This window comes from Leucoraja erinacea, chromosome 2, assembly GCF_028641065.1.
Source record: "Leucoraja erinacea ecotype New England chromosome 2, Leri_hhj_1, whole genome shotgun sequence".
NCBI lineage: Eukaryota > Metazoa > Chordata > Chondrichthyes > Rajiformes > Rajidae > Leucoraja > Leucoraja erinaceus.
Window position 1 is genome coordinate 59,313,302 of NC_073378.1, and position 27,667 is coordinate 59,340,968.

Consider the following 27,667-nt stretch of genomic DNA (forward strand, 5'->3'; position numbering starts at 1 on the left):
GTAGCTACTGGGCATAAAATGTGACAAAACATAACTCAATGTGAAAATTAATCTTGCTTGCAATGTGCGTGCCAGAATTAAGTAAATCTTAGTCAAGTGTTTGGTAGAATTCTCATGGTCTTCCCTCCACTAATTCTGCAGGTTCCCGACTTCCACTTCACCTTGGGGAATGTCCAACATGTCACTTCCTCATCCATCGACCATCACCCAGGATTGACGGAAGCGCGGAATCCATGGTTAAGATGCATGGGATCCACAGTGACTTGGTTGTTTGAATTCAGAACTGGCTCAGAGAGGACTGAGGGTTGTTGTGGAAGGGTGCTACTCTAGCTGGATGTCTGTAATTAGTGGAGTTCCTCAAGGGTCTGAGCTGGGACTTCTGTTGTTTGTTGTTGTATATGGGCTGGTTAGTAAGTTTGAGATGCGGACACTGAGGAAGGCTGTCAAAGGATACAATGGGCTATAAATCAGCTTCAGAAAAAGGTGGAAAAATGGCAGATTGATTTTAATCAGAACTAGTAGGAGGTGTTTTACTTTGGTGGTTCAATGTAAGTATACAGTTAACAGCAAGGCACTTTAACAACAGCATTGATGTGCAGAGCGATCTTGGGGCCCAAGTCCACAGCTTCCTGAAAGTAGCAACACAAGTAGATAAGAAGGTAAAAAAGGCATATGGTATGATTGGCTTAATTGTGCAAGGCATTGAGTATAAGAGTCAGAAGGTAATGTGGCTTTATAAAAGTTTGCTGCATTTGGAGCATTATGTGCACTTTTGATTGCCGCATTACAGCAAAGAAGTGGAGGCTTTGGAGAGCATGCAGAAGATGGTTACCAGCATACTGCCTAGATTAGAGAGTATTAACTAAAAGAAGGGCCTGGAGAAACTTGGATTGTTTTCTTTGGAGTGTCAGAGGTTCAGGTAGGAATTTATAAAATTATAAGGGTCCTGGATAGGGTAGACAGTCAGAACCTTTTTACCAAGGGTAAAAATGTCAAATATGAGATGGCATAGCTTTAAGATCAGATGAGGAATGTGTCAAAAATATGTGTCAGGCAAGTTTTTTACACTAAGACTGATGGATATCTGGAATGCACTGCCAGGGGTAATTGTGGAAGCAGACATAAAAGTGGTATTTAGGAAAAATTTAGACAGGCAGAGAATGGAGGGGATATGGATCATGTGCAGGTCGAGATTAGTTTGGTCTGACATCATGTTCAGTACAGACAGCTTGGACCGAAGGGTCTGCTTCTGTGCTGTACTGTTCCATGTTATATTCTATGTTAGGAGGGATATGGGCCTGCTGCAGGCAAGTGGGATGAGGTAGGTTTGGCAAATTAGACTGCATGGATGAGTTGCGCCAAAAGTCTGTTTCCGTGCTGCATAGCTCTGACTCTAATTAATGTAAATATGGATTCACCTGTCACTATAGAATAATTGCCTCAGTGGGAATCTTTAAAGAAATTTAATGGTACTTTATTGTCACATGTACCTCGGTACATTTTTGCATACAGTCCAGTAAAAATCTTACTATACATAGCCACAACCATATCAAGTACAAGAGTGAAGGAATAGTAGATTACACTGAGACATTGCACAAGGTTTGTATGTAATATATGAGATGACATAAGTACAAATATTTAGTTTGAGGATTCAATCCATATTCCATATTCCCGGAGCTGGTCCTTACCCTTAACAACTTTTCATTTGACTCCCCCAATTTCCTCCAAATACAAGGCATAGCTACATGCGCATGGACCCTAGCTATGCCTGCCTCTTTGTGGGGTACATCGAATAATCTTTGTTCGAGGGGTACCGTGGCCCTATCCCCACACTCTAACTCCGCTACTTCGACGACTGCATTGGTGCTACCTCCTGCACCTACACACAACTCACTGACTTCATCCATTTCACCACTACCATCCGGCATTCAAATACACCTGGATCATTTCCCACATTTCCCTACCATTTCTAGACCTCACTATCTCCATCGCAGGTGATAGACTACTGACCGACATCCACTATAAACCCACTGACTCCCATGGCTATCTAGACTACACTTCTTCCCACTCTGCTTACTGTAAGGACTCCATCCCCTACTCACAATTCCTCCGTCTACGTCACATGTGCTCCCAGGATGAGGAGTTCCACGCCAGGGCATTGGAGATGTCCTCATTCTTCAGGGAACAGGGGTTCCCCTCCCCTACTATAGATGAGGCTCTCACCAGAGTCTCTTCTATACCCCGTTACTCTGCTCTCACTCCCCATCCCCCTACTCGTAACAAGGGCAGAGTCCCCCTTGTCCTCACCTTCCACCCTACCAGCCGTCACATACAACAAAAATCCTCCGACATTTTTCGCCACCTCCAATGGGATCCCACCACTGGCCACAACTTCCCATCTCCTCCCCTGTCTGCTTTCCACAGAGACCGCTCCCTCTGTAACTCCCTGGTTAATTTGTCCCTTCCCACCCAAACCACCCCCTCTCCTGGCACTTTCCTTTGCAACCGCAAGAAATGCTACACTTGTCACATTACCTCCCCCCTTGCCTCCATTCAAGGACCCAAGCAGCCTTTCCATGTGCGGCAGAGGTTCACCTGCATCTCCTCCAACCTCATCTATTGCATCCGCTGCTCTAGGTGTCAGCTGCTCTACATCGGTGAGACCAAGCGTAGGCTTGGCGATCGCATCGCCCAACACCTCCACTCAGTTTGCATTAACCTACCTGATCTCCTGGTGGCTCAGCACTACAACTCCCCCTCCCATTCTGAATCCGACCTTTCTGTCCTGGGCCTCCTCCATGGCCAGAGTGAGGACCACCGTAAATTGGAGGAGCAGCACCTTATACTTTGCTTGGGCAGTTTATACCCCAGCGGTATGAACATTGACCTCTAATTTCAGGTAGTTCCTGCTTTCTCCTCCCCTTCTCAGCACTCCCTCAGCCCACTGTTTCCGCCTCTTCATTTCTTCTTCTCCCTCTCCCCCACCCTCAGATCAGTGTGAAGAAGGGTCTCAACCCGAAACATTGCCTATTTCCTTCTCTCCATAGATGCTGCCTCACCCGCTGAGTTTCTCCAGCATTTTTGTCTACCTTCCATTATCATTGTATGATTTCAAAAATTAAAAATAATCAGACGCTTACTTTGAAGGACCACATGGAATGGAAATAATCAGGAAAGTATTTGTTCTTAGTAACTCTCGATATCCCTGCTTATAAAATTAAATTTTGTATGAGAATATGCCTCATAAGACTATTTGTATTTTCTTACCAATAAAAGGTCAGTTGTCACCTTGAGACCGTCGAGAAACAGGTTCTTTGAATTTACTGTTCTGTTATCAGACACTCCCATCACATCAGCAACCAGATGAACCATTTTCTTCACTAATTCTTCATGCAGTCTGAAATCCCCAGATTCATTAAAAAGTTTAACCATCTCCTTAACTGTTCTTGTTACAGTCAGAGCACTTTCTGAAGTAACCTATCAAGTCAAAAGGAAATTATAATTTTAACTGAAGAATGAACAGTTCCCATATCATATCTAACAGTGCTTCAAGATAATATCTCATGCCTTGCACACAGGTCAAGGTTTTTTTTTGTGATACATAATTTCTGACTATTTTAATGAATAATTGACGATGGGGAAAAAAGAAATAATTAACAGACAAATTGGTGTAATGGGTTCATATGATTCTTGAGCAGCTTATTCTGATTTACCTGTAGTTAACTAGTTACTGCAGAGCACAGTAAACATCAAGTGTAAAATTAAAAATTACCAGACAGCTTTCTCAGATGATAAATGGCATAATTGGATCTGGTATATGACTGAACCTTGGTACCCGCAGCACAATGAGTAGATATGAGCTGACAAAAACATACGGTACGAGTGTATCAGATTGGTGTTGGAATCCAACTCAAGCGACTCTTTATGTATTAGTCACGGGAGTGGGTCTGCAATCACACATTACAATCGCTCCACTCTTTTAAATCTCTCTGCACACTATGGATGGCTTGATTGTAATCATGTATTGTCTTTCCGCAACAAAAGCTTTTCACTGTACACACGACAATAAACTAAACTAAACTTGGTTCCAATCTGGTTTCTCCAGCTTCAGTGTATATACATGTACACTCTGGATAAGGGTTGGCACAAGTTGGCAATGTCAGTTTGCGTAGGTAAATTTAGTATCAGCAGTCACAACATGAGGAGCAACAGCAAGCATTTGGAAGAAAAATACAATTAATTTGCATTGACCATCTCTAAAATAGAAGGGGTTTTTTAATCAACATAGCATTTCAATCTAGGATATGTCTGGATAGCCAATTGTTATTGTAATTAAATTCTCCCAAAACATCACTGCAGAAAATACCAAGCAGTAAACATTGTAAGTCTTAGAATCATAGATTCAGAGCATCAGGCAGCATGGAAACAACTTCGGCCCAACATGCCCATGTCATCCAAAATGCCCCATCTACACTTATTCCACTTGCCCTCGTTTTCCCCAGAACCCTCTTAACCTTTCTAATCCATGTATCTGTCTGCCATCTTTTAAATGTTGTTATAGTAACTGCCTCAATTACCTCCTCTGGCAGCATGTTCCATATACCCACCATCTGTGGGAAACGGTTGCCACTTAGGTTGCTAATAACTCTTTCCCCTCTCAACTTCAATCTTTGTCCTCGGGTCCTTGATTCCCCTACCCTGGCTAAAAGACTGCATTCCCTCAATCTATTCCTCTCATGATCTTCCACACCTATAAGATTACCCCTCATCCTCTTGCCCACCAGCCTGCCCAATTGCCCAATGGTCAGGCTCTCAGTTCTCCTTGGTCAATATTCCGATTTATTTAATGAGATGCAAGTTTCTTTACCTCATTTGTCACATTAATAAGGTCTTGCAAGGCAGAGACAGTTCCCATCAGGTCTCTCTGTAATAAACAATGATAATCAAGCTCATACAAAAGGTCATCATAGAAAACCAAAATTCAACTGTTATCCTTAGCAACAATAGCTATGCACTTCGTTTTTACAGAAAGGGATAATTAGCAAGGCTTTAATAAACTATCAACTGTTTTTTGCAAATTTTATAAATCTTTTTCAGACTGTTTTACTTGTCATAAGAACATAAGAAATGTAATTGGGAGTCAGCCTTCTTCACCAGCTTATCTACCTGTGACGTCAGGTCCCTGATGGACCTGTACCACTTAGGCAATTTTTGTGGCGACTGCCAGCGACTGTCAAGTTACCGGCAGTCGCCTGAAAAACTGGCAACTGGAACGGCGACTGTCAGAGTGGAACACACACACAAACACATCGCATCCTTCACCAGCCTGTTATGCATGCGAGGAACAGGGCAAGCGGGGGAGCGCTGTCTGAATGAAATTCCACGGTGCAAAGCCAAGGGTGATACAGACACACACCACGATGAACAGGAAGGTTGGCGCTGTAATTAAGACGGCTAAAGCGCAGTGTACAGTAAATCCTTTAAAAGAGGGGGGGAAGAGGGGAGGAGAGGGGGGAGAAGGAGTGGAAACAACTTTTAAGAAGCCAGAGCTACACGGCTGTGAAGCTCGGCGGACATTAACATTACCGGTCGGACATCTTTGGTTCTGATAACTGCTGCTTACATTTTTTTTCCCAATGAGCCAATGAAATTCACCTGGTTACTGGTTACTGATTACAACCTATGGGAAACTACGAGAACCATCGAACTCCTGGCAACCCACTAGGACCTCCTGGCGACCCACCCACGACATGAGAATTCTCGCTACTCTCCATGGCGGCTTCATTCTAGTCACCGTTAATTTCAACATGTTGAAAAATTTACGGCGACTATAATGAGGCCACGACTAGTTCACAGAATGCGGGAACTCCTCACGACCATGAAGGCAACTCCCTGGCAACCACCCGCGAACATGTGGCGACCATGTGGCGACTGCATAGTCTCCTGCAGTTGCCTAAAAAGTCGCCTAAGTGGGACAGGTCCATAACTATGCTGACTGCCGTCCTGATGCAGCATGAAGTGTTGATTGAGTTCGTAAGAGGGTGCGGGTGGAGGTAGAGGTGGAGGGGTGGGAAGGCTGCTTTGTGGGATGTATTGGGCTGCATTTACAACTTCCCACAATTTCTAGCCGTCTTGCAATGTAGTTCGCAACGTTGACTAAATTATCAGTATGTGTGAAAAATATTTCAAAGAAGTGGCAGAAGCAGAAGTGGTCCAGCTTAATATCACTCCGGAAAACACATGCGTATGTGAACCATACCTGATTAGATGTAGGTAGATTGCAGAGAGCTGTGATTAAAGCATTTCTAGTTTGTTTCTGCAAATCTTGTCTGGCACTCCCATTTTTATGAAGTCGATGGAGGACCATGGTCAATAACAGAATGTTATTTTTGGTTTCTTTTTGATTACCTAACAAAATTTGAGTTGAAAGATTCTGAAGCGTCTGGATGTACCTGAATATGAGAAGAAAAGATTAGCATTACTTCGGGAGTTTCTCATGGTGTACAGAAAACTCAGTTTATTTCTTCAATGGGTATATATCCAGGAATAAACTAAAAATACTTGCTTAATGCACTGTTAGCTTGATAAATGTATAGATATAAATACATGGGCGTTATTTTGGAATGTTGGAAATAAATACGTGGACGTTGTTTTGCATTATATTTTTTGCATAACTTTCTAAAGTGACATTTCAGTCAATTATGCATTTTAAGGGTATATTAATTTATTTGCTATGTTGACAAGGTTAAAACCTAAAATATATTTCAGAAGGAAGTATGAATCAAACTTCAGAATAGACTGATTTACTTACAGTTCTTCATTTGTTTTAATAGTTGGTAAAACAATTGGAGTAACTGAACACAGTTTTGTTTTTGATCCGAGTAGATCAGTGATCACAGTGTTGATTTTCACTATATTCATTAAAAAAAAGTGAAGAGACATCAAATGTAAAGCCTTACTGTTGGCACAATCCATAAAAGTAGTGATTAATTTAAATGTTTTCTAATTATTGGTAGATTATGAGTATCAAATGTTATTCAAAAGTTAACTTAAATAGCCACAATGGAAGAGAAAATGTGAAAAACTGGACAACAAATCCAAATATTTTGTTAGAATTGAGAATGTAGATGAAGGGATTGTGCATATTGCATCACATTTTCTGGTAATATAAAGATAGGTGGAAAAATAATTTGTGGAAAAGCCACGGAGATGGATAGGTTAAATAAGTGGGCAAAAGGATGGAAGGGGAAACTTTGAGAAATTTGATTTTTTTTTCAAATTTTGAAACAATAGAAAATTAAAGTTCAAGTTGTGATATTCAGAGAGATCTTGGTGTCCTTGTACAAGAAACACAGAGAATTGGCATACTGAAGGCAAATAGAACATTGGCACTGAATGCAAGGATGTTGTAGTAGAAAGATAGGGAACAATTTTGGCAACTGTTCAGATCTATGGTGAGTCCACAATGGGAGTGCTGTGCTCAGTTTTGATAATTAAATAAGGAGATTGGTAAGCTTTGGAGTTGGCATTGAGAAAGTTTACTAGATTAATTCCTGGATTGCTTTCTGAGGAAAGATTAAGAAGATCAGACCCATGGAATTCTGAAGGGGCTTGGTAGGGTAGATGGGGCAAAGATATTTATCCTTGTGTAAGACCCTGCAACTAGGGGCAAGGTATTGTGATGAAAGTTTTGCCTTTTAACACCACGATGGGGAGGATTTTTTTTGCTTTCTCAGAGGGTTATCAATCTTCGGAATTTTCTCTCCTTATGAACAGTGGAGGCTGAATCATTCAAGGCCAAGATTGATAGATGACTGGACTACAAGAGAATCAAGAATAAGAAAAAATGGAGTTGAGGCCAATAATAAGATTAACCCAGATCTGATTGAATGGTAGTGAGGGCTGGAGCAGCCAAGTGCACTGCTCCTACTCCTTCATCCTACTATGTTGAGTTAGAGAGTCTTTTAAACTGCGTGTCCCTTTCAGAATTGATTGAAGCAGAGACTGTGAATGGCAGGAAGACCAAGGGAGTTGGTGTAGCATGAAACAATGAAAAGCTCATCGAAGACAATATGGATACCTCAGAAATTTATTGAGATCTCATATTCTTGACAAAATCTCAGATCCATGTCCCAATGGGGAAAAAAATCTATAATTTGTATCATTTTAATTTTTTTATTGGATTTGCTCATTTCTCCAAAAAGAAAACTGTATAAAATAACAATGCCATGAATCAAATTGGGAAAGTTTACATTTGGTCGGCATCATTCTTCCCCCCCTGTAGCTGCTGCACAACAAATACAGTATTGGCACCCCATCTTCCCCAAGGCTAGGCTAGAAATTCACATAATCCTGTCCACTGTCACGCTGCAACTCTCAACATCTGCAACATGCTTCTTAACCAATGAGTTTGCATTCATGCCTTCATCATGGTAGATTTCTCCAATAGTCTGTTTCACTACACGTTAGAGTGCACTCTTGTCCAAACTTCATTATCCTGCATTAAATTAACCATTACGACTGAATGGTTGTTTCATGGCCTGCTTCAGCACTTTCAAGAAGGCGGCATCTATCATCAAAAACCATGCCCTCTTTTCACAGCTATCATTGGACAGGACCAACAGAAGCCTGAAGTCCCACACCACCATGTTTAAGAATAGCTAATTTCCTACAACTATCTGGGTTTTGAACTGGCCCAGCCAACCCGAATCCTATCTCAGCAAAGACACTATGGACCACCTCTTGTACTAATCTGGGTCTGGTTTCTAATGGTGTTTTGTACAAAAGCCTTGTTTATGCAAAGTCCTTTTATTTTTACTGTCTTGATACTTTATGGTTAATTTATGTTTTGTATGTTCTCCAAGTCTATGTGTTGGTGATGCAATATTTTCATTGTACCAGTTCCCCAATGTATTTCTGCATATAACAATAAACTCAACTTGATTTTTCTGACTTGAACCCTCTTCAGCCTTGTGTTTGTGACTCCTCTCAATTTTTCTAATCCCAGCTTCCTTTACAAGCCCCAATCCATCTCTTTCTTTACGATATCAGCATTTTCTTGGCCCAACTCCATGGAAGAATCTCACTGAACACATCTTCAGCAGTCCTAAAATCTTCCCTTTTGAACATGCTTTTAATCACTGCCCCTAACTCTAACTTACAGACCTTGTACCCATTGTCTATTTCCATATGGTCCTTCGTACATTATCTGTGCTAAGCATTTGATGTAATTGCATGCCTTTGTTTTAAATGGGACTCACACTTGTATCCATCAGTTGGTTCTCCAGCGGGTAAGTGAAAATAGTATTCATGATCCCTTCCATCATATAGAACAGTTTCAGCTGCATTGCCAATACTGTAGCTATACTCATAATGCAGATCCTTGAATAAGAAAAGAAATTGCAGTTAAATATTACACTGATTTTATGACTATTTTTCCAATCATTAGAATTAATTAGATGTCAATTAAAGGCACAACTGGTATCATACAAATATAGTTGATTTAGCTATGCTCATTCTGAATTACATACCATGTTGCTCACATGATGGCTGTTGGAACTATTTTTCCAATCTGTTCACAATGATTTAAAACCAAGCCATAAAATTGGCAACTTACAGAATGTTGGCAATAGTGACTGTATTTTCAGACCATTAAATGCACATCCTAAACTGATATTATTTAGAAGCGACTTAAATATGAAGTAAACAGAAAGAGTAACCGTCAGAAGCAAACACTTAAGGGCCTGTCCCACTTACGTGTCCTTGGCACACAAATTATGCAACCTCGTGGTCGAGTTGAGCCGCGACAGTCCTGCGAAGGTCGCACGTGATTTCATACGTACGCACAGCCGTCTGGAGCGCGTGACGTAATTTGAAGATGGATGCAAAATGCCGGAGTAACTCCGCGGGACCGGCAAGCATCTCTGGAGAGAAGGAATGGGTGACGTTTCGTGTCGAGACTCTTCTTCAGTCTGAAAGAAGGGTCTCGACCCGAAACGTCACCCATTGCTTCTCTCCAGAGATGCTGCCGGTCCCGCTGAGTTACTCCAGCATTTTGCGTCTATCTTCAATTTTCTTGGCCCCGCTCTGGGAGTAGAAGTGGGGGCGGATCCCGACCGCAACGGCCGTGAGCCCCAGGCCGAGCTCGGCGATCGTTTGCCTGCTTCTGCTGCTGTTAAATGTGAGACGTTGCGTAAAGGTCTTGGGCCTGTCCCACTTCTGCCGTCAGTTCTGCGACAGGCCGGTGGTGCGCGAAGATTTCTTTCGCTACAGAAATTTCGGAGCCCCGTGTGATGTCGTGCACAACTACATACCCCTCCGCTCTTCTCAGTGGGACCGGCCCCGCGCGGCCATACGATTGCTGTGCGCCTCAACACGACCACGAGGTCGTGTAACTTACGTGCCAAGGACACGTAAGTGGGACAGACCCTTTAGCTGCCTTCTTCAATAGAAAATTATTCTTTAAGTGTCAATGATCATTGGCTGGCTGGCTGTATTCTAAATTACAGACCATTAAATGAGTTGTTAATATATCAATATCATTAATTTAATAGAATATATTGCAAGGTAAAGAATTAACTAGTTTCCTCCAACTGTAATTTTAGATCTTCTTCGAGATAAAATGTCTCTGCATTAATTATTTCAAGGTTACTTTATCTTAAGGTTGAAAAAAGATAGCTACACAAGGCAAGAGACATATGACTTAGTTTCATATTGCTCCTTAAACTGATTTTAAAGACGGTACAAAGTGATACTGTACTTGAGTTTGACTTGATTATATTTATGGATAGCACTATCTCATTTGATTGGATACCATGCAAAACAAAGCATTTCATTGTAACTCAGCACACATGACAATAATAAACCTAAACCTAACCCAATATGTTCAAGGCTTGAGCAACAGCAGTTCATATTCTGACACAGCACACATATAAAGGAAATGCTTTTCAATACTACTTTTTGAACGCGACAACTCACCTTCCTCCCTGATGTACAGAATATACTGTAATCTGTCTGAATCTCTAATCCTTTGCTGGGTCGCACTTCACACGTCAATCCCCGAGGAGCCTCGTTGGTGAAAAGAAAATGTTGTGCTTTTCCTGTTTCTCTCTGGCCTCTAACTAGTTGGTGTGTTGAGATGAGATAACAAAATATTACAAACTCAATAGACATGTCTAATGTAACCAGAATCAAAATGTACTTTAAAATGTTGAGAATTTCTATTGTTTCCTTTTTATCTAAAAGTCTTACTCACCAATAACTTCTAGCATGTAAACTTTCTTACTTTGCAGGCCAAAAGATTTAAATGTTAGTGTTTGTGATTTTGTACCTGTGGAAAAAGGCATTTGATTAATTAATCAATGGGGGGGGGGGGGGGGGGGGGGGGGGGGGATGATGATGGGTGGTAGGGGGAAGGGGATGGGGTGGTGCCTTGCACAAAAACTAAATAGCTAAATCTTAAACCAAAATATTTGATAATAGGCTGTGGGCCGAGGAGCTTTATTCTACTGTTTCGTGACCCAAGTCACCAAACTACATGAAATGTTCACATATTGTGTTAAAATACTATATAAATCACCCCTGAAACTCGTCATGAACAAGACTTGCACATTTTTATTAAATTAGAGAAAAACCGGAAAAACCGGAAAAAACGGGTAATTTTTAGTCCAATCAAAGCACGTTTAACATTGAGTTGTCTGCCAGTTGGCCAATCACGCGCTTTGCTTCAGGCTAGCACACAAAATGGCCGAGGGTGCCTCTACAGATGCCTGTTTTATTGGAGATTCCGATTTGTTGTTCTCTGGAATACATGTCGTGGAAACTTGCAGTAGGGTAATTGAATTTAGTGAGAAAAGCATTAAAAAGGCTGAAGAATGTGCTGCTAAGTGGAAGAAAGCCTTGAAAGCAAAGTCGCTGCTGAGGTGCTGGAACACAAAGAAGACAGCCAGGAATCAACTCTAACTGAAAGGTAAGATCTAAAGTCTGAATTTATGAAAAACTATCTGTATGGACTTTAATTAATTTAATTGCACCCTTTTATAATGTGAATAAATGCATTCATGCATTCATTCATTCATTCATGCATTCATCCATTCATTCATGCATTCATCCATTCATTCATCCATTCATTCATGGATGGACGACAGATAGCACAATGGGCTAAGAGTTCGGCTGGCGACCGGAGGGTAGCCGGTTCAAATCCCGCTTGGAGTGCATACTGTCGTTGTGTCCTTGGGCAAGACACTTCACCCACCTTTGCCTGTAATGGAATGTTACGGCGGCAGGCGCGGGCACACCGCGACGCCCTGTGTCTCCCTTTCAAGGGAGATGCTAAAAATGCATTTCGTTGTCTCTGTACTGTACACTGACAATGACAATAAATTGAATCATCAATCATTCACACATTCATACATGAAGTTGAGGGCCTAAATTATATGTATCCATAACACAGTCAATAACAAGTGACATTGTCACTTATGCCAGCTTGTTGTAGAGTAATAAGTCTTTAACAGCTAATCTCGGAGCTGCCTGCGATAACTTACCAGGAAAAAGTGCTCCGACCGCGGGGCCTAGGTATAGGGAAGCCGCGGTCTCAATTAATAAGTGGCCGATTCGCGAACGCGGAGCTGCGGATCATCTCCGCGGGCAGGCGGAGGGGGGGGGGAAGGCTGTGCATAGTGCCGTCTGTAGCGGCCGTTTTCAGGCCCCGACATCGGGAGAAAAATGGAAGGATATTGATCGCACTTTATAGGCTTCCATTGCAGTGAGAAATGGTCAGAAGTGGTTGATGTTTCTGTAGAAATGAATTGGTGATATGTGAACTTGAACTAGTTTTTCTGGTAGTAACCTATTGTTATTCTCATTAACATTCTTCTTGGTTTCTTGGTCCTGCAAAATATTCCAAATGGAATTTAAACTGGAGGTGGAATTTTATTAAGATTAATTAACATTATTTATTAACAATTATTAATTAATTTATTAATTATTATTAATTAACAAAATTTATTAACATTGAGGTTGAAATTTTATGAATTGAAGTCTTAATGACTATGAGATTTTTTTTTCTGTAGCCTCTACTTAAACTTGAAATAACTTATCAATTGTAGTAAATTACAGTGTAAGTCTCATTCACATTAAGAAGAGATTGACATTTTATGAATTGAGGTCCATGCAGACCTAAGTAATATGAGGTTTTTTTCTGCAGCTTCTGCCCCTCCACTCTTCAGAGCCTGTCCACACAAAAGTGTTTTGTGTGGACATGCACTGTGCTTTAATGAACACTAATTTGATAATTTGCAGACTTGCCATCCCATCTTTGTGGACATGCATACCTGTTTAATTTCCTCATTGATATGTCGATATTGTCTTACATAATATAAAACATGAAAAGATGTAAAATACACCCTGACACATATTATCTTCTATTGTTAGGAGGCAGCAGTGTATCCCGGGTTATCATGCAGAGTGCTATCATCACTTCTGCAACATAACAACAATAAATCGAGCGATAGCAAAGTCTAGAAGGAAGAAAGGTAATGATAGGACTCAAACAACAAATCTTTTTACTTATGATGTTACTTTGAAAAATGAAAAGATATATTTGAGGATGTTGATTTATTTTACTTTTCATTCCTTTTCTGTTTTCTTTTTCCTCTTTAAAATTGAGTTCAAGACGCTGAAAAGCCTGAAGCAGATGAATCACCTCAAGAGGCAGTTCCTGATGGTGAAGCAGATGAGCCGGCCCCAAAGAGACTGCTTCGATCCATGACAAGTCATAGTCAACAAACCGCAACTGTCGAGCACACTGAACGTAGGCATGTCCTACCAGCGCATTGCATCATTTGTAAAGGCATACACAGACACACACACAAACTAGAGATAAACAATGCAACACTGTTAGGGTTCTTTTAGGTCAAAGGTAATAGCCCTCATTTTCAAAGGCACCATCGGGGGGGGGGGATAATCTGTCCTGACCCTTTATTTAGGCAGGTTCATGAGCCCTTAAAACCTGGGACATCTGCTGCAGTCTCATTTAATTTCCTATTAAAGCGACTGGAACATGCCTGCCTGGGACTACCCCAGTCCCACTATGGCCATGACCCCCACTCTGCACACTGGCAGTCAGTGGGGTTCAGTAAAGGGAGGAACTTACAAGAACTGCCCTAACCATTAATTATGCTGGTTCAGGAGCAGGGCCTCTGCGACAGTGTCATTAAAAAAAACATTCACAATTATATTCATCATATTATTTTAATATAATATAATTATACTTAATTTTATATGATAACATTCATATTAACAGGTTATATTATATATATATATGCACATTGGCTTTCCTTGTCAGTAAAGGGAGGAACCCACAAGAACTGCCTATATATACTATATTATATATATTCAGGAGCAGGACCTATATTTACACATGTCATTAAAAAAACACACACACAATTATATATCATATATTTTAATATATATATATAATTAATTATATATGATAACATTCATATTAACAGGTTATATATATATATATATATAACCTGTTAATATGAATGTTATCATATATAATTAAGTATAATTATATTATATTAAAATAATATGATGAATATAGATATACACATATATATATATATAGATATATATATATATATATATATATATAGATATATATATATATATATAGATATATATATATAGATATAGATATAGAGATAGATAGAGAGAGAGATATATAGATATATATATATATATATATATATATATATATATATATATATATATATATTGGTATAATAATATATAGTTTAAATGGACTGCAACACGGAAATAGGCTGCCCATGGTATAATACGGGCATTGGCCACTAGATGGCGCTTATTTTCCCAATCTCATTTTTTAATTAGTTTAATTAATTAATGTGTAACTTTTGGCAATGACGAGTTATGACATCCTTCTCAATTATATTTCATCTAAATCTGTGGAAAATTTCATGTAGTTTGGTGACTTGAGTTCACGAAAACCTATTTCTAGACACATTTTTGATGCTCGGCCCACAGCCTATAAACACGCCCTTTCCTGCCATCATGTGGCACCATATTTTCACTGTTTGAAAATACTGTCTATTCCCATTTCCTTCTTTAATAGTTCTTTGTCTTAAGTCAAAAAGCAATTTGCTTTCAAAATAATTCAGCTTTAGAAATGACTGGTGGCAGAGATTTTTCCCTTTCTACTAAACCTTGCCAAAAAAGAATTGTTCATCACAGTGTATTGACTGGAAAGAGTACCTGAGCTGCATGAAGGACTGATTCTCTTTCTCAACACAGACATTCTTTAAACTCCAGAACAATTTAGACAATGAAAATCTTCTATAATATGTTTTCTATTGCTGATATTGTTATTGTGTCCAATTTTTGTTCCACTGCTCAATGGCACACAACATATTCTTTGATACGTCGGAACCAATTCCGGAAGGATTCTGTTTTGATCTCTATTTTATCAGCATCCCATTGATCAAGAGCTGCAATATGTTCTCCAGTTCAAACTTCCCATTACTTGCTTTGCCATCAGAAAGAATTATGCTTCAGTATATTGCTGGATTTATTTAATAGCCAATTTTGACCCAGCTGCAGCCAATGTTTTGCTTACCATCTATGCACCATACCTATATTTCCAACCATATAACTGCTTATTTATCCAAATCTACCATATATTTTGAATTCTTATATTTAGCTTGAATTCAGATTTTTATCGGTACAGAAGCAGATATTGTAAAACACCTCATTGTTCTTTGTATAAACATTTAATTCCATTAATCTTCAAAACAATGCAATCACAACTGAGCCCTTCAAAAGGCTGTTTTCACCAATGGTACCAACAATTTGCAGGGATCAATAATAAATATATCCAGCATGTGATCCGAGAAGTTACAAAACCTACTGCTAGAGAGAAAGAGACACTGGATATGTATATGGTCTAATGTGAGAAGTTAAAAATCAAAACCATGCTGCTGTCATTGAAATATAATTAGTATAAATCCAAGAAGACAGCTGGAATTAAGTTGGGGTGACACAATGTCTGGAATTCCTCAAGAGAATTGTGCTGGGGACAGCACCAGCTCCCCAACCAATAGAGCAACCGTCACAGGTAGAGAATGGGATTTCTATGAGAACTATGTTGAGGCATTCCATGGAACATGGAAGGAGAATGCAGTGGTTTACATTAGTGAAATACGCCAGAACAGAAGTCCACACTGGGCTTCGCATCAACAAATTCTTGGTGAGCTTGTCATGAAAGCTACTGTGTTATCTATTTCAGAAGAGAAAGAGCAGGTACTGATTGTACATTTTAATAATGCACTTGATGCAGGGAAGTGCAAAAATTCACAAGTTTTTGAATAAAATAAAGACCATTTCCTTTAATGTTTTCAAATAGGCTAGTTACCTGTGGTGGTGAATGTTTCAAACTTCCCGTTATTAATTTGCACTTTAGTCCATTCGATCATGGGAGTGGGTCTGGATGCAATTGGAGGCGGAATGTCTGGGAGTACGTCATCACCACCTCCCGTTTCCGATCCAAAATTGGACCCTTCATTTCCACCGGCACCTGTATCAATGCTATTCCCACTGGATCCACCTCCTGTGAACCAACAATTTAGAAAGATTAAAAGTAAACATTCAGATGCAATATTTTGTTCCAAAATAAATGTTTAGTAAGGCTTTCCCTTAAGCTAAATATTGCACATTGCAATTACTGCTAATGACATCCTCAGGGGAAAAAAAGCCATTTTTCTTTTATGATCCCACACACCAACAACCAAAACCCGTCTGACATTGCAGACCCTTTCTTGGAAAATTTAGATTATATTAGATTCAACTTTATTGTCATTGTGCAGAGTACAAGTACTGAGACAACTAAATGTTTTTTTCACCATACAGCCATACGAATAAAAAAAATTAAGAACACAGATAGTCTATAACATAAACATCCCCACACAGCGGAATCACAGTTTCCCACTTCAGTCAACCTCCTCTTTGATGTTCTTTGATGTTCACCCGTGGTCAGGACCTTCCGAGCACTCCGCAGTCGTCGCTATGGGCGGCCCGATGTTCAGGCCCTCTCGCCGGGATGATGGAACTCCGACGTCGGAATGGAAGAGCATCCTCAGCGGCTTGGACTTCGAATCGGCCACTTCCTACTCGGAGTCTGTGGCGCCCGAAGTCCACAGGCCGAGCTGGGCGGAGATTTAACACTGGCAGCCCTCGGCAAAGGGTCCCAGGACTCCGCGATGTTGGTCAGTGCCGCCCGCTCTGGGAGCTCTGCAAACCACAGCTCCGCGATGTTGATGCAGCAGGCCGAACACTCCGGAGCTTCAAATGGCGTTCCCAGGTAAGGCATCGCCCGCTCTGCGATGTATCCAGTGCTGCGCCGCCACTGCTGAAGCTCTGGTCCGGTCTCCGGCAGGAAAGGCCGCGCCATTCCAGTTGGTAGGCCGCGAGGAGAGGGGCGAGAACGCGACACGGAGAATATTCGCATCCTCGCCAGGAAGTGACTGGGAAACGGTTTCCCCCCTTGCCCTCCCCCCTCCCCCACATAAAATTCTCCCAAAAAATCCTCCAAAACATACTTTAAACAAATGTCATTCCAAGTAGAAAAAGAAAGTTAAGAGTCCAGAGTCAAGAGTGTTTAATTGTCATGTGTACTGATGACAAAACAATAAAATTCTTCCTTGCAGCAGCAGAACAGGCCTGTAAGCACAGCACTCATAGATAACTTGATTTGATAACATAACAAACAAAAAACATCATAAATTAAAAATCCCAATATTAGTACAAAAAGCCAGAGTTCCATAGTCCAACCAAAACAGTTCACAGTTCATAGTTTAGTTTGTGTTTTGGGAAAAAGCTGTTCTTAAACCTGGCGGTCATAATTTTCAGATTCCTGTACCTTCTTTCCAATGATAGAAGTGAAATTAATGCGTGGTTATGTCATGAAATAAATGACTTAGACTATGATAGATGTTTTGGAACACCCACAAAAATGGGTGCATGATAACTGTTCTCGTAGACCCTAAGCTTCCATCACCAAAGAAATACTTTGCTGATACCATTTCAAACTCCTGCGGTATTATTAATTTATCGGTATTCAGCCAGGGCAGAAATATCCATTGGAAGGGAAAAAAATAAGATTCTCTCAAAGAATCTGCAGTTTTGATCATTCATCCATGTAGCTAAAGTACAGCAAGAGACAGAAGAGATGAAGGTAAATAGATAAAGCATTTTATACATCCAAAACTGATATACCAATTTAATTACAACCCTGTACCTTGAAATCCTGGTCTCCCACCAGATCCGAAAGTCCCTTCTACTGTATTATAATGCGTGTCATATTCTGCATAAAAATGAAATGGCACATAATACATTCAGAGCAAAAGTAGAACAAGTGTTGAATTACATAGTCTAGACAGTGAAAGGATTAGGAGCTATTTTCCAATAAAAATCCAGGCTATAAGATCAGTATTAATAACCAGTAATAATCAGTATTAATAACCAGTAATAATTATTTATGGGTCACTCAAATACAAATATGTACATTAATTGTATCATGCAAAGATCACATACTTATTCAAACATATTTGTGCATAACAATATCTATCACTTCTAATCAGCACATTGTATCCTTAAGACTGTTGAGACCCTGAAAAAACCCCGTCATTTCCCATAGATTAATTTCCCAAAGAGATTCATCTTATGAAGAAAGACTGGATACACTCAGCTTGTATTCGCTAGAATTTAGGAGATTGAGGGGGGATCTTATAGAAACTCACAAAATTCTTAAGGGGTTGGACAGGCTAGATGCAGGAAGATTGTTCCCGATGTTGGGGAAGTCCAGAACAAGGGGTCACAGTTTAAAGATAAGGGGGAAATCTTTTAGGACCGAGGTGAGAAAAAAATGTTCACACAAGAGTGGTGAATCTCTGGAAATCTCTGCCACAGAAGGTAGTTGAGGCCAGTTCATTGGCTGTATTTAAGAGGGTTAGATGTGGCCCTTGTGGCTAAAGGGATCAGGGGGTATGGAGAGAAGGCAGGTACAGGATACTGAGTTGGATGATCAGCCATGATCATATTGAATGGCGGTGCAAGCTCGAAGGGCCTACTCCTGTATCTATTTTCTATGTTTCTATGTTTCTTGTTAATTTACATAGTGAAGCTTCACAAGCATTGTCAGCATTTATTTCCCACCTCAAATGGTCATTGAGAAAATAATTATGAGCTATCTACCTGAACCACTGTGAACTTTGTGGTGAAAATATTCCCATAGAACAGTTTTGGTAGACTTTAGTTGCAGAATTTAAACCTAGATATGCTGAAGGAAGATCAATATACCCTTGCCAGAATTACAGTATGTGTGTGACTTGCAAAGCTATCTGCAGACAGTGGTATTGCCAGGGATCTGCTTTATCATTTTAATGGTGGAAATTGTTTTGAACAATAGAGAAATGTAGAAACATAGAAAATAGGTGCAGAAGTAGGCCATTTGGCCCTTCGAGCCAGCACCGCCATTCAATATGATCATGGCTGGTCATCCAAAAACAGTACCCCGTTCCTGCTTTTTCTCCAAATCCCTTGATTCTGTTACCTCTAAGAGATAAATCTAACTCTCTCTTGAAAACATCCAGTGAATTGGCCTCCACTACCTTCTGTGGCAGAGAATTCCACAGATTCACAACTCTCTGGGTGAAAAAGTGTTCCCACATCTCAGTCCTAAATGGCCTATCCCTTATTCATAATATCCCTGCTGATCAATGCCAGATAACACACATGGCAGCTTTGGTGCTCAGGTGAATTGATGTTTAGTCTTGTGGACAGCATCCCAATGAGGTGAGCTGCTCAGTTACAGTTGGTGTTAGGCTTAGGTCTGAAGAATGTTACATCACAGCCTTAACAATTGCCTCTCAGATGGTCAAAATGTTTGGGAATTCAAGAGATGAATGACTTGTCACAAGAAATGCAGTTTCCAACTTATTGTTATAATGACAGCATTTATGTGGTACAGATTTTTTTAAGTTTACAGCTCACAGTAATTCCATGAAGTTGATGGGAAGCCAACTGCAATAATCATGCTTTAGATATCAAGGATTGATGGTTCAGCAAAAAAAAAAAAAAAAAAAAAATGCTGGAAAAACTTAACAAGTCAGGCAGCATCTGTCTGATGCAGAGAGAGAATGGGCAGACTCTGAGTCTGAAGAACAGTTCTGATCTAAAATGTTGCCTGGCCATTTCCCTCCATAGATGCTGCCTGACTTGTTGAATTTCTTTAGCACTTTGTTTCTTACTCAAGGTGACCTAATCTGCAGTCCCTTGTATCTCCGATTAATAGTTCTTGCCGCAAGTGCCTAATCTCTCAAGTTGCCAAAGTCTTTCCACAGTCTAAGAAACACATGTTGGGCAGTGATGTAATACTCTTTATGCATCTATTTTTCATTTGTGCAAATCAAGAAACTGAGATGTTGTACATGATGAATGAAAATAAGGAGGGTTGAATAAAGTTATACATAACTTGGTGGTATATACTATTCTTGAACAATAACAGGTAGTGGAAACCGACAAATAACATTTTCAGTGTGCAAACAGAGTTAACTGCAGACTGAACAAAAATATGCTGAGATACCTTTCCCAGAACTCTTTACCTGTTGTATCAGTGGTGTTCTCTGTTGCGTTGGAAGAACCTTCTCCAAAGACACTTCCACTAATAGTCATATTGGTGTTGTTGCTGACGGTTGCTGAGGAAGGTGAGAAAAGAAAAGATAAGTGTGCACATTAGTTTTTAATTGCAACCATCTAAGTCTCACTCAATTTTTTGAATGGAAAAAGATAAAAGACTCAGGTCCACTATACAATTGTATACTGTGGGGAAATCAGAAGGAAAGAATGGAGACTTAGGAAACTGCAGTTCTGAAATCGTTAATAAAAATAACTCAGGGGATCAGGTAGCCTAGGTCTAGGTCAGGTCAGGAAGACAAAGTTTTAGGCAGTTCCAGCCCAAAACCCAATCTGTCCATTTCCCTCCACAGAGGACAGCATGGCTTTCAAGCATAATGTTTCATTAGATCATGTGATAGGAGGAGAATTCAGCTCATCAAGGCTACGCTGCCATTCAATCATGGCTGATCTATCGCTCCCTCCTAACCCCATTCTCCTGCCTTCCACCCATAACCTCTGAAACCTGTACTAATCAAGAAATTTCATCTTGTGTTCTGCCCTAGAATAGGACAAATAGGATTAATTGGATTCACAAGTTCAGGGGGTGGAAATGTCATTACAAAAACGATTTAATGCCCACCCATTCTTACACTTGTAAAGATGGTTGTGAACCATCTTATTGAAACACTGCTGTCTACAAAGTGAAGTTTCCACAGTGCTATTAGCAGTAGTAACAGTATTTTGATCCTAAGACAATAAAATAATAAAGATAAACTTCCAAGTCAGAATGTCATGTCATGGGAGTGGACGTTTTACATGCCAATATTTCTGTAACCCAGCTTCCCTTATCCTTCAAGGGGATAGAGAAAGCAGCCGTGGAATGTGTTGCCGAAGAAGATGAGCAGAGTTGCAGCAGAGTGGACAGGACACATGGCAGAGAGAGTAAATGTCTAAGGTGCTGAAACTCAGGTGCTGAATGATCTTTCAGCAGATAAAAGATCTCAAACTGAACTTTAACTCTTGTTTTTACTTCACTGATATACATGGATAGGATCGGTTTAGAGAGATATGTGCCAAATGCAGGCAGATGGGACGAGTGTAGATGGGGCATGTTGGTCAGCGTGGGCAAGTTGGGCCAAAGGGCCCATTTCCATGCTGTATGACTCATATGTATTTCTAGAATCTTAATGTTGCTTTCCAGCCTCTTTCTTTGTTTTTACTATTTGATGACTTAAAAGAGAGGGCGAAAAAGGGAGGAATTAAGATAGGAGCATGTGCATGCAATATTCATCTTTTTATCAGCAACCTTAGAAATGCCATTATCATGTCAGGCAAATTGTGCCGGTTTATCAGTCAATTGCCCCCAATGTGTGGGGGGGGGGGGGGGGGGGTGGGGGGGGGGGGGGGGGGGGTGGGATTGGCATCACCGAGGTACGTTGTTTAGTAGAGTGACAGCCGCAGCCGGAAAGAATCTGTTCCTCGACCTGTCTGGTTTCAGATGAGTGTAGAATCAGATGCAACTGATGGGAATCCTCGACCTGCTGGTTCGGCAACGGAGAGACCTGTAGCGCCTCACGGATGGTAGGAGGGTAAACAGTCCATGGTTGGGGTGAGAGCAGTCCTTGGCGATGCTGAGCGCCCTCCGCAGACAGCGCTTGCTTTGGACAGACTCAATGGAGGGGAGCGTGGAACCGGTGATGCGTTGGGCAATTTTCACCACCCTCTGCAATGCCTTCCGGTCGGAGACAGAGCAGTTGCCATACCGTACTGTGATGCAGTTGGTAAGGATGCTCTCGATGGTGCAGCGGTAGAAGTTCACCAGGTGGACCTTCTTTATTCAGGAAGAAGAGACTGCCTTCTTGATAAGTAGAGGTATTGTGGGTCCAAGAGAGGTCATTGATGTTTGACCTGAAGCTAGAAACACGTTCCACCTCCACCTACTGTGACCTCTGACTTCCTGAGTCTACTGAGCTCCTTGGTCTTCTTGGAGTTCCTCAGCGCACCATGCTGCATGACCTCCTCCCTCTGGGTGCACTTACTATGAAACATGCTGGACTCTGGGCACATAGCACATAATAATTATGAGTCTTTGACCTCTGGAAAATAATAATAGATAAATAGTTTAGGAAAAAGCTATTTGGGCAGTTTTTTTTTAAAACAACGATCGTGATCGTCTTTTCAGGCAGTCCTTTGGTGGTGAGGATGATTTGCTTTCACTACAGTTTTGTGGGTTTTGAGGTAGTTGATGAAGCCAAGGTGGGGCTTGCAGATACTGCCACAGATGGGGCAGGGGGTGCACTCTCTGCCAGTTTTACTGTGAGATTATTTTATTACAGGGTACACAAACACCAATGGCAAGTTGGTTCAGAATTGAGTAGCAGGTTGGTGCATAATGTCAGTGGGTAGAATAATGGTACAGGGTACCTGGAACAACCGGCAATCCTGGAAATGGTGTTGAGCTGCTCGATCCTCCTCCGGAAAAGGATCCTAAAGAACTCACAATAACACAGAACTTAAGAAACCTTTTCATTAAAACTTAGATATTGTATTCTAGTTATTATTCAGAATTCACTGAATTGCCATACTAAAATTGTACAATTTTCAACAAACAAATCCACCTGTGTAAACACAGAATGAGAAAATGTCTGAGGATTGGAAAGCAGAAATTGCATTGCAAACTAAACTCAACACATCATTAGATCTGAGACTCAGGCCCAAATGTTTCTGCCTTTGGCCAACAGTTCCACACAGAAAACAACACTTGAATCTTGAATCATTGAATCTTGATAAGCGTGGGTTTCCCATGTGAATGTGCACAGCCTGAAAGTGCTGTTTGAGTTCCATTCCTTCTCTACAGAGATGCTGCCTGTTCTGCTGAGTTGCTCCAGCATTTTGTGTCTACCTTCGACTTAAACCAGCATCTGCAGTTCTTTCCTGCACCAACAATTTACCAGTTTGTTGTACTTTCCAACAAATCTGCTCTTGGATGCTGAGCCAGATTAGTAATTCTGACAGTCGCAAAAACATGGTTTACTTAACAGTTGGGCTGAGGAAGTGGTAGGTAAGGAGAAAAGCGATGTGGTCTGAAGCTCAGCATTAAATAAGGTGGTTAAATTACAGAGATTCCTTTGCCTTAAAAAGAATTATGCACGTCAATATGTGCACTAGAATTATATCATTCTGACTTTGTTTGAGAACATGGAAACAATACTGCAATTAAAAAAGACAGATGCCTTTTATTGTCCAAGATAGACATTTGCACTCAATTCTCCTCCTTACCTCCTCTTTCAATGATTCCACTCTCTGAGATCTCAAGTTGTGATCCACCTCTTTCCATGCGAGAACCATTCACTTTGGGAGAATTAGACACAGGCAATGATGTGGTCTTCAATTTTTCATAAACTGTGGAGAAGCTCTTATTTCCAGCAGCATTGAGAGTCCCATTGATATCTGAAACAAAATACAGTGTTAAAAATTTACAATCATTTCAACACCAAAAGGGCCTGCCCACAGGCGATTTTTTTCGCCGACTCCGGGCGACTGTCACAGTCGTAGCAGGTCGCCGAAAAAGTGGCGACTGGACTCCCCCTACGACAATGTAGATGACAACCTTCCACCTAGTCGATGTCAAGCTATCGACAACCGGTGACCCAATCGTCGCAACTTAGGACGTCCACCTACGACCACACCTACAACAATCTACAACCACCAGTCGACAATCTATGACAACTGAAGTCAACCTACGTCCGCCAGCGACAATCTACGACAATAACAACCCCGTCGGCGACAACTGAAGACAATTCAGTCGCCGGTTGACTAAGGATGACATAGGTTGTCGCCAATGGAATTCACCAAAGTCATCACCCGGCGACAACCAACGTCACCTGGCGTCATCTCGGCGACAACCTACGACAGCACCTATGACAAGAGAAGACAGGCAACGTCAAGCCCACTGTCGCTGAAAGGTTTTGAACATTTCAAAATCCAGCGGCGACAAGAGAAAAGTTACGACACTTGAGGAGACAACTCACGACAATACAGGCGGCACCCCGCAACCATGTGGCGACAGCCTATTTTCTGGCTGTCGCTGAAAAAAATCGCCTAAGTGGGACAGGCCCTTAAAGGAATAGAGTTCTGGTGTCAACAGGCTCGGCTTTAACTTAGTCCATTGGAAGTGGCGGCGCGGCTCTGGCAGCAGCGGCTCATCGGCAGTCCTGTTTGTTTTGTGTTTTTTGTGTTGTTTATTTTGTTTGGTTAGTCTAGTTTTTGTTTTTTTAGTGGTGTTTTGTGGGGGGGGGGGGGGGGGTGGAACGGGGTGTGCAGTCTCTCCCTGCGGGGGAATGCGACTTTTCTGTCGCATTCCCCTTCTCTGCCTCCGTCAGCGCTGAGGCCTAAATGGAGCTGGCGACCTCGAGGCTCAGGAGGCAGAGACCATCAGGACTCACCCTGAGTTCGCTCCCGTGAGGGCGGACCGGCACAGGAGAGGAGCGGCCAGCCCGAGATGGAACGAGGCTCCCGTCGGAGCGGCCGAGCTCGGGGAGGCGCGGCGCTCGCAGCCCGAGGGAGGTTCGGCGCCCATGTCGGGGCGGCCCGGCCGAAGGGAGGAGCCTGAGTCGGGGCTGCCCGGAACGGGAAAGAAGGAACGCTCGAATCGGGGCGGCCCAGCCGAAGGGAGGAGCAACGCCCATGTCGGGGCGGCCCGGCCCGGGGGAGGTTCGGCGCCCATGTCGGGGCGGCCCGGCCCGGCCCGAGGCTGAAGTCGACAGTTACTCACGTGAGGGTGGCTGGGACAGTGTCCTGGCGGCGGTGGCCTGAGTCCGGGGTTCGGCCACGGGCCAGCGGCTGCGTCTGCAGGTCTGGGTGGGCTGCAGCTACGACCACCCCGGGCCGCGGTGTTGAGCCGCGGGACTGTTATAACATCGCCCGGGGGGGGGGGGGGGGGGGTATCGCCTCAGCGCAGAGGGAGAAGAGGAGGGAAGAGACTGCAGACCTAAGACTTTTGCCTCCATCACAGTGAGGAGATGCTGGGTGGCCTCACTGTGGTGGATGTTAATATGTGTTTATTGTTGAGTTTTTTTATTGTATGTATGACTGCTTAAATTTCGTTCAGACTTCGGTCTGAATGACAAATAAAAGGCTATTCTATTCATTGATATTTGGCGGATATAAGGAGTGGAATATTTACAAAACCATGTCATTAATTAATAGTATAAACCTTCCTAACTGATCGCGATCTTGGTGTAAATTTAGATATCTGTCCACCCTACCACCAATTTTGTTGTCATCTGCTAATTTACTAACAATGTTAGCTGTTACAATGTCCGGTGTGTCACAAGATCCAAAGCTTCTTTTGATATTTTTTTTAATGCTTCTTTCTTAACTATTCGGAGCCCTGCAAACAATAGGTTTTTGAGCAGTGATGACAACATTCCTGATCGTTTGTGAAATTATGTAGTCTTTTAACCAAAGACTACTTGAAGTGTTTGAAGGGTCCTGCTTTATCCTAGCTGATAAGTGAAGTAGTTCATTTACTCCAGATAGGAGCCTTTTTTAAGATGTAATGCTTAACAACTTAATGCTTCATGGCTGCACAGTGGCGTAGTGGTAGAAACAACTTAATGCTTCATGGCTGCACAGTGGCGTAGTGGTAGAACTGCTGCTTTACAATGCTAGACATCCGGGTTCGATCCTGGCTATGTCTGTACAGTGTTTGTACGTTCTTCCTGTGACAATGTGGCTTTTATCCTCCCACACTTCAAAGACATACAGGTTTGTAGGTTAATTGGCTTTGGGATAAAAATTGTAAATTGGCCCGAGTGCGAGTGTACGAGGTGAGTGCTAGCTGGTGCGGACTCAGTGGGCTGGAGGACCTGTTTCTGCACTGTATCTCTAAAGTCTAAATCTGTCACCATCCCACTCGATGCTGTTGCTATCATGTCATACCTGTCATCTCCCCAACTATCCACCTCTCCTTCGATAACCATCTACCCAAAGTGATTCCAGCAGCAAAGATTATTTTCTGCCATTCTGATCGTAACCCTTCCATGAACTACACAAACTCAAGCCCCAGCATTTTTTCTCCGATCAACTAATCATCTTCTCCCACATCTCCCAATCTGCATTCTGACACAGCTCTCTAACATTTCCAAGGAAATGATATTATGGTGTCAGGCCTTTATTTGGGTTTGTACTTGAAAGGCTAGTTTTGGCATTTTACAGTTCTTTGTTCGCTTCTTGTGTATTGTATATTGGAGATGCAGGGAGTCACACAAAAAACTGATGTACCTCCTCCAGCACTCCAGCTAGAGCTACTGTCTCACAGTGCCAGAGTCTCGGGTTTGATCCTGACCTCAGATGCTGTCTCTGTGGAGTTTGCACTCTCTCCCTGTGACTGTCTGGATTTTCTCTGGGTGCTCCGGTTTTCAAATATATCCCAAAGACGCGCGGGTTTGTATTTTAATTTGACTCTGTAAATTGCTCTTTGTGTGTAGGGAGTGGATGAGAAAGGGATACAACATTGATCTAGTGTGAACTAGTTGGTCGGTGTGGGCTCAGTGGGCCCCAGGGCCTGCCTCTATGCTATATCTCCAAGTTAAACTAAACTAAACCAAAATAAACACAAGGGCATCCAAGGTTAAAAATGATTTGTCTTTAAGCAAATGATCTTATTTGTTTTTTAAGCTTTTTTTTCCCCCACAGAGAAATCAGTTTATCAACTGATGACTTATGACCTCTCCACCAACAAAGAGTTCTAAAGAGGGAGCTAATATTGCCAAACTCTTAACTTGACAGTTCTCATAAATGTAACTCAAACACAGCTTGTAAATATGTTATGTTGCCCTTTACAGGATCCTTTTCATCAGCTTCAACATAACATGGACAATATTGTATTCCTAACCTTTCATAACATCATATACTCTGACTCAGCAAGTTACAGTTAGTCCAATCAAGTTTGCATCTTACGCAAATAAGACAC

General features: G+C 41.6%; 1 protein-coding gene and 1 long non-coding RNA gene across 2 annotated transcripts in view; one reads left to right on the top strand and one right to left on the bottom strand.

Annotated features, from left to right (window-relative positions):
• LOC129705828 (polycystic kidney disease protein 1-like 1) overlaps positions 1 to 27,667 on the bottom strand; it is a 221,641-nt gene that overhangs the window by 86,968 nt on the left and 107,006 nt on the right. The window contains 12 exon segments of the mRNA XM_055649665.1: positions 3,268 to 3,477; positions 4,868 to 4,924; positions 6,260 to 6,452; positions 6,812 to 6,911; positions 9,261 to 9,381; positions 10,978 to 11,120; positions 11,255 to 11,329; positions 16,433 to 16,627; positions 18,314 to 18,379; positions 20,679 to 20,771; positions 23,116 to 23,178; positions 23,971 to 24,141. Coding sequence (XP_055505640.1) covers positions 3,268 to 3,477; positions 4,868 to 4,924; positions 6,260 to 6,452; positions 6,812 to 6,911; positions 9,261 to 9,381; positions 10,978 to 11,120; positions 11,255 to 11,329; positions 16,433 to 16,627; positions 18,314 to 18,379; positions 20,679 to 20,771; positions 23,116 to 23,178; positions 23,971 to 24,141 — 1,487 coding nt within the window.
• LOC129710341 (uncharacterized) lies at positions 11,809 to 13,842 on the top strand. The gene is made up of 3 exons (XR_008725662.1): positions 11,809 to 11,968; positions 13,432 to 13,532; positions 13,667 to 13,842. It is a non-coding gene; the product is annotated as an uncharacterized LOC129710341 (long non-coding RNA).